This window comes from Vulpes vulpes, chromosome 5 (assembly GCF_048418805.1).
Source record: "Vulpes vulpes isolate BD-2025 chromosome 5, VulVul3, whole genome shotgun sequence".
In the NCBI taxonomy this organism is placed as follows: domain Eukaryota; kingdom Metazoa; phylum Chordata; class Mammalia; order Carnivora; family Canidae; genus Vulpes; species Vulpes vulpes.
The window spans coordinates 79,029,948-79,039,898 of NC_132784.1; the positions used below are offsets into that span (position 1 = coordinate 79,029,948).

At 50.1% G+C, this 9,951-nt stretch overlaps 1 protein-coding gene across 2 annotated transcripts in view; it reads left to right on the forward strand.

Annotated features, from left to right (window-relative positions):
* The window catches only part of DTX4 (deltex E3 ubiquitin ligase 4), a 35,361-nt gene extending 25,680 nt beyond the window's left edge, over positions 1-9,681 (forward strand). For both annotated transcript variants that reach the window (XM_026012807.2, XM_026012806.2), the window contains exons 8-9: positions 1,856-1,945; positions 6,194-9,681. In XM_026012807.2, coding sequence (XP_025868592.2) covers positions 1,856-1,945; positions 6,194-6,427 — 324 coding nt within the window. In that variant the 3' untranslated portion in view covers positions 6,428-9,681. The remainder of the gene's footprint in view (positions 1-1,855; positions 1,946-6,193) is intronic.
* Positions 9,682-9,951: the final 270 nt, after the last annotated feature.

Here is a 9,951-nt window from a genome sequence, read left to right on the forward strand (position 1 = left end):
GGCACATGGTAGGAGAGCCTGGAGAGCCATGAAGAAATGGAGGAGAGCATTTTTAGTGGGAGGACACAGTGGAACTATAGCAGAGAGGAAGTGGGGGTGTTGGAGGCCCACGAGGAAGGGTTTAATTTGGGGTTTGCGACTTGCAAAAGTGGAGGATGGGAGGAAAGAGGGCACATGAAGGTTGTAGAAGACTTGACAGTGAAGGAGGACTATGGCCAGGCCCTGGAAGGACGCCAACCCTCGGAGGGTTTTAACTTTTTCAGGCTGTGGGGAGTTCTGGGAAGCTGCTGGGCATGACTAGCATCATGGAAAGGTGTGTGGTTGGGAATGCGCTTCAGGAAGGTCAACCCGGGAGAAGAACGAGGGGTGACCTGATAGGCCAGTTAGGAGACCACTCCGGTCATGGAGCCTGAACACGGGAGGCGCTGGCAACAAGGGAGAGCAGAGATCTGGTTGGATGTGGGGGCCTCTGAGACTCCTGGGATGATTGGAGGCAGCCAGTTGGGATGGTAGGGACACGACTGACCATAAGGGAGATGGGAGAAAGCCAGTGGCCAGGGTGGCAAGTACAACAGACTGAAGTCCGAGAGGATGGGACTGGGGGAGAGGCAGCTATTTGGCAGGAGGCTCTTTGCCTCCGGGTTTGAGGAAAGACGGGGGTACTGGGGGTAGAGGTGCCCATGGCACCTCCGGTTTGAAAATCCAAGCTTGTGTCAAGGGAAATGCAGCTCTGTGGGTCAGGACAGCCACTCTGTGCACTCGGCCCCGATGGTTGGCAGGTGGACACCCAGTGCCACATCACTCCCTGTCCTCAGAGAGCCTAGGGACTGCAGGGGCTCGGGGTTCCCCGACAGGTGGAGAACTTGAATCTCTGCCTTCACTTCTGAGAATGGTTCCCTGGGGGAGAAACTGAGATTGGGGAGTTTGTGATTTTATCATTATTATATTGGTTTCACCTAGAAGGGGTTTTCCAAAGGGTTCCACAGACCCATCCCTGATCAGAGATGCTCAGAAATCACAAACATTTGAGTGGGGATGGGGAGGGGTTGGGGGGATGGAAGTGCCGTGGTACTGGGAGAAAGTCCCTCCCTTTTCCCCGAGTTTCTCAGGGGGCCTGTGGACCCTTTCTGGACCCTGATCAGGATGCCTGGCTCCCGGCCGAGTTCTGCTTCAGTTTCTTTCCCACCCAAGCAGCCTGGGACTGCTTGCCTGCTTGGGGGATTGCTGCACAGCCACGTTCAGTGCAGCATTATTTCGCATTATTCACAAGAGCCGAGGCACATCCAGTGCAGCGTTATTCCCAAGAGCCGAGGCTGGGAGGAAATCTAAATGTCCATTAGTGGATGGACAGACGGATAAAGGGGATTGCAGGGCTCCTGGCTCAGAAGCACTTTTGTTATTCTGAGTAGTTCAGAGGTAAGCAGTTCACCATGTGCCCCAGGAAATCTAGGCTTAAGTTTCAGCCAAGCCTTTGGAGAAGCCCTGGAACCCCTGTCGCTGTCGTTGTAAAACAAAAGAGCCAGCATAGCTGACGGGTGATGATGTGCTCATACTGTGCACCGGGGCCAAGCACACTTAACATTCATACCCTCCCTGTTTAAGGCATGGAGACCCACGCCCCAGGAGAGGGCTCCAGCCAACACGTCTGGGAGGGGGCAGCTCGGAATCCAAGCCCAGGCCATGCACTCCACAGTGCATGTGTGAAACCGCCACTCCCACAGTTTTGGGATCTGTTCTGTGTCTGGACACTGTGAGCATTATTATTGTCATCATTATTTGAGTTGCTCATGGTCTGCACCCCTTTGTTAAAAATATTTTGAAAAATGCCTCTCGCTGTCTGTCTTTCTGCTTTCAGGGGCCAGAACACCCGAATCCTGGGAAGAGTTTCAGCGCCCGTGGCTTCCCACGACACTGTTACCTCCCGGACAGCGAGAAAGGGAGAAAAGTAAGAGCTGGAGTCTGGGTGGGGTGGGGGAGGATTTACAGCTCTGACAGGGCCCCAAGTTTTGCTTCCTGCCGTGCTGGGTCTCTTTTTATTCTAGATGCACATGGTAACAGGATCGTATTTGAGTAACCCTAGGTTAGGGGGGCTATGATTAGAATTCTTTTCTCTTGCAGGGTGATGGGGGCAGGGTTTTTCCCTCACCTGGATATTACTGGCAATAATTCATCTATTTTAGGATCCCTTCTATCGGGCTTTGCTGCTTAGCAGCTGGTCCCGGGACCAGCACCAGTAGCAACACCTAGAAGCTTGGTAGAAATGCAGAACCTTAGAACCTACTTCATTTTAGCAAGATCCCAGTGATCTGACAGCAGGTTAAAGCTTCAGAGGCATGGCTCTAGGGCAGGGATCTTAATTTGCAGGAGATTATTTTTTTAGTGTATTTTTGTATTCCATAACTGTCCTAAAAGGCAGAGGGAAAAATCAGTGGCTTTCTGGATTCCCAGTGATTCATGGTCACACTTCAGTAGTTCTGTAAATTGTAAAATTAGAATAAAGTTTTTATGTTCATTTTTCTGTGGCTAAGGGCAGAAAATCATTGGATTTTCAAAAACCTTCCCTAATCTCAAAAAGGATAAGAACTACTAGTCTAGGGGGGTGTTGGGTCCCTTCTTGTGGGGTGCTAGGGGCAATGCTGGGTAAGAGATGGATTTTAGCTAGCTTTCTCCAGGTCATGCTGTATTACAAACAGCCTCAGTCTCCGAGGCCGACTTCAACAAATGTTTATATCTCGTGAGCTGCTATGAGTCCGCTCATTCTGCTCCATGTGACTCCATGTCCTGGAATCCAGGCTGAAGGAGCAGCCCTTCTGTGATGTATGCCTTTCCCATGGAACAGGGCTGCAAACCAAGAGAGAATCCAAGTGGAATGGTGCAATGCTAATAGAGTTGCCGTTGAAAGCTTGATGCTCCTACTCATATTTCACAGAGCCCAGCAAGTCATGGGCATCACGCAAGGAATGAGGGCGTGAACTGCCTACAAGGGGCCCCTTGGGTCACATGGCAAAGGGTATGGAAATGTTCTCCTCTTACAGAGGAGGAAGCAGATAATTTGGAACAATGAGAAAATCACCCACATCATAAAGATGGGTCCAGAGCAGGGTCCTTAGATTAGGAGTCAGGATTAGTCGTCCTACCTCCTTGCTCTCATTAGCCACACTTCTGTACCTGAGCCCCAGATTGACAGTCCCGACTGCTGGCTAAACATGTCCACTGTGAAGGCCAACTGCTAAAACTTGAATCCTGGGGCATCTGGGTGGCTCAGTGGTTGAGCGTCTGCCTTTGGCTCAGGTCGTGATCCTGGGGTCCTGGGATTGAGTCCCACATCAGACTCCCTGCAGGGAGCCTGCTTCTCCCTCTGCATGTGTCTCTGCCTCTCTCTCTCTGTGTGTCTCTCATGAGTAAATAAAGAAAATCTTTTTAAAAATTAATTAATTAATTAATTAATCAAACAAACTTGAATCCTCTTGCCAAGAGCTGCTCCTCTTCCAGGCCTCCTTCCTCGTGTTAATGACATACCCAGGATCCCTGGGACCCAGACTGGACACATTAGTGGACTCTTGCTCTGAGCTACCACCCTACTCGGGGCAGTTTCCCTGTGAACTGCCTGCTAAACCACTTGACTCCTTTTTTAATCCTGCCGCCACTAACCTAGTAAATACTTTCATCTTTCACCTGCCACCAGATTAAGTATCCTTTTTTTAAAGTAAGCTCCATGCCCAGCATGGGACCCATTGCAGGGCTAGAACTCAGGACCTTGAGATCAAGACCTGAGCTGAGATCAAGAGTCAGATGCTTAACAGACTGAGTCACCCAGGTGCTGCTCCCGCCCCTCGCCCCCCTCCAAGTTAGGTATCCTAAAGCACGGTTTCTAGTATCAAGCTTTTTTGTTGAAAAGAAATAAAGTAGAAAAAAACCCAAAAAATTTTTCCGATATCTTTCCCTTCCTTCTTTACAGTGTACAGTCTTCTCAGCTTGGCATACAGAACCTGCTACAGTGTGGGTCTAAGCCTTCCCTTGCACTAATTCCTCACCTTTATCTTTCATTTGTCTGCTGTTCGGGGGCCCTCACCTTGGGCTCTTGCACAGCAAGGTAATAAGAGCCTGGGTTTTGGAGCCAAACTGGCCTTGGTTCGAGTCCTAGTTTTGCAATTTATCAGATGCAGAGACTGGCATAAAGATTAACATTCTGAAGTCTTGGTTTCCAGATCCATGAAACAGTGGTGATAGCTTCTAGCTGTATGGACAGGATGTTATAAAAATTAAATGAAAGATGCATTTGTAAAATACCAGCATGGTGACAGATGTTGTTGTAATTATACATGCTTTGGCTCATATTTATTTACTGTGTCTTGGTGTCCTTTTCTACTGATAGACAATTGACCCTTAAACAACTCAGGGGTTAGGGATGCTGACCTCCATCCTCCTGAAGTTGATATCTACCTGTAACTTTTTTTTAAAGATCTATTTATTTATTTGAGAGAGAGAGAGGGAGGGAGTGGGGGTAGGGGCAGAGGGAAAGAATCTTCAAGCAGACTCCCCTCTGAGCGCAGAGCCCTACCCAAGGCTCCATCTCAGGACCCTGAGACCATGATCTGAGCTGAAATCAAGTCCAACACTTGACCACTAAAGGCCTACTGTTGACTAGACGCCTTGTCAATAACATAGGTAGTCAATTAACATATCTTTTGTATGTTATGTATGTGATATACTGTATTCTTACCATAAAGTAAGCTAGACAAAAGAAAGTGTTATTAAGAAAATTGTAAATATTGTAAAAGTTTTTATAGTACTGTAAAAAAAAAAAAAAAAAGACTGCATATAAGTGGACCTGCACAGTTCAATCCCATGTTGCTCAGACGTCAACCGTATTCACACCTTCCTCTCCCTCCGACACTCAATTCAGAAGCATCTCTCTCCATGAAATCTATATGGATCCGCATCTAAGAGTCAACAGAGTAGTCATCCAGACCATGGATGGGAAAGTCAGGCAGGTCCAAAGTCAAGGCCTCCCTCTGCACTTACTGGCTGTATGACCAGGGCAGGTCTTATCCTATTGAGCGTCATCTGCAGAAGGAGGGTTCATGAGAATACCTATTGTATCTGATTGTTGGAACTACTAAATGACCCAGTGCTTGTAAATGAACACTCAGGGGAAGGTTGATCATCTTTCTAACCTATGCTGTTGTTATTGCTGTGACTGTTATAATTCCCCACCTCCAACCACGCTGATGGTAGTTCTTTTGTTTTTTAAAGATTTATTAATATTTGTGTTTTTTTAGAGAGAGACAGAGGGAGAGAACAAGGAGAGGGAGAGGAGCAGACTCCCTGCTGAGCATGAAGCCTGTCTCAGGGCTCAATCCCATGACCCAAGCCAAAATCAGGAGTCAGATGTTCAACCGGCTGAGTCACCCAGGTGTCCCATGGTAGTTCTTTTTTTGAATCCGGGGCATTTTCATCGGGTGCTTTCTTCATGCTGGTTAGGGTGTGAGGCAGTTGTCTTACTCAATAATGGTTTTTTTTTTTTTTTTTTTTTTTTTTTTTTTTTACAAATTTAGGTGAATTAGAACATTCTGCAAGCCCTAACACCTCTCTGAGCCTCACCTATGAAACACAGATGATAATAGCCCCTGCCACATCTGCCTCAAAGTGTGGTTATAGGGGCTAGGTGAGCAAATAAATATGAAATAGCCTGGTCGAGGTCACAGCATTTCAGCCCCATCTCTGGGGAACTATGGCACGTCTTTAGCTGTGTGTGCACTACTACCACATTGTGGGGGTGGTGGTAGGGGAGGGCACAACTTCAGAAGCTCTCGGATCATACGTGCCTTGAATTCTTAGGTTCTGTCTTGTACCCTTGATGTTGGTAGCTAACACTGGTTGAGTAGCATGTGCCAGGCAGGACTGTGAAAGCACTGGTAACGTTTAGCAGGTCATAGCATTGCCATTTTGTAAGTAAGGAAATCAAGGCTCAGAATGATGACATAATTTGTCCAAATTCACCCAGTTTGTTGGTGACAGAGCCCAGACTTAACTTGTGGCTCCCTGACTCCACACCTAAACTCTCTCTTCACTGTGCCACTTGGGGCATCGTGATGCAAGAAGAGGTGTACCCTTGGCAAGACTCTACCACCCAAGGCATCATCTTTTACTAACAATGTCTACCTTTGGTCTCCTGCCTTGACTCACTTAGGTGCTGAAGCTGCTGCTTGTGGCCTGGGATCGCCGCCTCATCTTTGCCATCGGTACCTCCAGCACCACAGGCGAGTCAGATACGGTCATCTGGAATGAGGTCCACCACAAGACGGAGTTTGGCTCTAATCTCACAGGTCATGGCTACCCAGATGCCAATTACCTGGATAACGTGCTGGCTGAACTGGCTGCCCAGGGCATTTCTGAGGACAGCACTGCCCAGGAGAAGGACTGAGCTGGGTGGGGGTGGGGGGTGGGGTGGTCTTTGGACCAGGGAGGGCTGTGGGGACCACAGGGCAGGAAGTGGGAGAGTCAAGATGGAGGTTGGTGCCATGCCCTCCCAACTCCCTCATCTCCCCTTCTGTCCTGTCCCCATCCCCCATCCCTCTCGGCCACGGGTGGGGAGCGAGATTGAGTAAGGTGACGTCATTCATAAACCTCATCCACCACAAAGGGGACATGGGATGAGGGCCATCCTCGGTCTATTCCCATGGAGTTTTCGGTGCTGGGTAGGCAAGAACCCCCCCACTCCCCTAAATAGGGGGCATGGTCAGCACACTTAGGGTATGGACAGTGCGTGAGCACTCCATACCCTGGCCTTGTGAAGCCTGGGGTTTAGTACCTCAGCTGGCTTCTTGCTGCTTCCACTCTGCTTCGAGAGCGGAGTTTCTGCTTTTCTCTCCTCCTCTGGAGGCGAGGAGCTCTCACTGTGCAAGATTGGGGGGCAAAGGGGTGAACCGCTAAACTGCTGTGACATCAGAAATCGATGCCTCAGTGTACAGCGAGGAAGCACTTCTCGCCAAGAGGGTCAGGGAGGCAAAGGCTTCTGGGAGCACATTCAGCTCCCATAATAGTCCTTGGCTTCCCTGGGCCCTCCCTTCTCAAATTTTTGACCTGTCCAAAGAGGCATCCGGTTCTCTTGTGCGGATGGATGGACTCTGGGATTCCTCTCAGGGGTGGCATCCCATGATGTTTCCAGCCCCTCTCTGATCAGACCAGAGTCTGCATCCCACTTTGCATCTGAACTGTCCTCAGGGAGAGGAGCCCATAGCCTTCTTCCCAACTCATCCCAGACCAGCTCAAAGATTCCATGAGTTTCATCCAGTCACTGTGAGTAGAGCCCACGCTGGGCTCTGTGCCATCTGTGTCTGTGCAGATATATGTGTGTGTGCGTGTGCACCACTGGGCCAGGCTGGTGGACGGTCCCATCCTGTTCTCCCATTCTGTTTTGCAACTGTCAAACTCCAGTTCTGATAGGGATCAAACAACCAGGCTGTGGTTCCTTGACTCTTCTCACCCTTTGCCCACCTGTCCCATAGTAAACGTGGACCTGGATGGTAGTGATCACGCATCTTGCCAGTTGCCCCAGGGAACTGTGCTTGGGGAGATGTGTAAGATGAGGGCTGGACTGACCCCTTTTTATATCTCTTTGGAGATTGGATCTAACCATTTTATCCAGTCTTGTTTCTATGAGGGCTCCGATTTGTCTCCATGCACGTTTGCTAATAAGAGCCCAGAGGTGGTGCTGGGCCCCTCATCTACTACAGATTGGCCTAGAGCATGGAGGGAGGCTTTTTAGCTCATTCCTAACAGGATTGGGATCACATCATGGTCCAGTCCACCCTGCATTTGGGTTGTGTCCCAAGACTCTGTCCCCTCCCCAGCATTCCTCTTGCTTTTTGCTCCCCTTAAGGAATGAATTGGAGGTCAGGGAGGAGAGAAGGGGGAATCGAGAAGGGAAACCCAACTCCCCCTTTGAAAGTGGGTTCTTTGAACTATGTGTTTGGGGGAAGTTCCTCTGGATACTAATTTGAATTTATATACCTCATGTTTTGGGGGTTTGACGTATATATATTCCATATATATTTCATAATATTCAGAAGGTTTTCGATGCTAGAAAAATTGAAACAAAAGAACCTTCAGAAATGGTACTTAAATTAGAACCTGAAGCCAGGCTTTCCTGCAGACTGGCTCCGTAGCTGCTTGCTGTTCATCCGCAGCCATTTTGATATTGGTGTGGCCAGTGGATTCACCTGATGTCTCTCAGTTCCTTGGGATGTGCTGGTGCTGAGCCTTTCCTCATCCTGCCCATTTGCTGTCCGGATGCTACTGGCTCCAGCAGAGGGAGCCCTGGTAGGAGGATCCGTTCCTGACACCTTAGTTCCAGTTTCTCCCATCAGCTGGCCGCCATCTTATCGCACCAGCGGACCAGAACATTGGGCCTGAGTTCACCGCACCACAGGGCACAGTTTCCTGCCACAGTCGGGAGGAAACACCTGAACTCAGTGGAAGGGATGTCACCGTGGTGTTTCATATCACACCCGTGCCCTTGGCCAGGCTACCGTGTACCAGACATCACTGAAGGGCCTCCTCGTAGACCATCTCGGCCTCCAGCGGGAGGCCTGGGCCAAGCGTCTGCTGAGCTTCTCACCCACAGGGATGAGGAAACAGACTGAGGGTCGGTGGGTAGAAACCCACAGCTGTGGAGCGGGTGGGGAGAGAAAGAAAACACGCTGTGACACCTGGCAGTGGGCAGCGGGGAGAGGCTGGTTTCCCCACAGGAGGCAGAAGAAGGGATGCAGGGGAAGGGGACAGCAGGCGAAGAAGGGAGAGGACTCAGAGGGGGCCAGGCGGGCAGCGTGCCGGGGGCAGTTCCACGTTGAGAGTAAGTCTTCATACCTCCAAGCCTTCCCTCCTGGGATGCTGACTGTGTTTGTGCCCCAGGTCCCCCCCCCACCCCTGCCGAGGATGCTCCGAAAGGGCGACCACATCCTCATGCTGCCCATCTTGCGGGGCTTTCCGGGCAGAAGGGATCTTGAATCTCCTTCCTAACACTGTGCCTGGGAAAGAGGAGGGCGTCCCTTTGCCCCTTCTCCCTGCCAGCCTGGAAAGGCACAGTGTCGGGCTCAGCCAGAGCCCTGCCGGCAGAGGTCCTGAGCACCCACCGCCCCCGACATAGGATGTTTTCCCACCACTGTTCTTGCTGTGTCCCCTGGCCCGCGCGGGGAATCCCATGCCTTGCCTTCATGCACCAGCAGCCTAGTTTCTCCCTCTTGAGTCTCCAGGGATGACAGATGGGATTGCGGACAAACTGTCAGATGCCCGCCCCTTCGAGGTTAATTGTGTATATGTGGTTGTGCGTGCCTTTGTGTTTCATACCCGCTCCCCAACCCTTTTTTGTAAAACTTGGATTTCTCTGTGGTTTTATACTTGGTCGAAAGTACTCGTCCTGATATTGCACGATTGTGTGCATGAGAGGGTAGGGGGCAGTCCCCGTGTAGCACAGGAGAGGGCCCTGTGCCCTTTTCTTGTTTGTGCTCACTGGCATTTGAGTGGGGGATTCCTGGGAGAGGGAAGGTGAATGTCCTGACGTAAATCATTGTGACCAGTGTTTTGAAGTCCTTCGTGTTGCTCTGTGAGAGGACATCGCCACCTGGTGCTCACGAGGTGTGTGTGCAGAACAATAAATGGCAAGTGAACAACCACAAATTGCTGTTAACCTTCTGCTTTTTTGCAAATCAGGGTACCTGAATATGAGGCCTGTGGGCCACCTCCCCAAGTCTGTGAGCAACCACAAACCCTGAATGGGGGTGGGGGAGTCCCTTTTCTCTTACTTTCCCCTACATTTGTCGCACCCACACATTTCACCAAGGGATCTGGCTTGACTTCTTGTTCCTCTGAAGAAATAGACCACACGGCAGGGGAAAATGTAAGTGAATCTATGCGGGAAAGAGCGCCTTAAAATACGAACATTTGCTT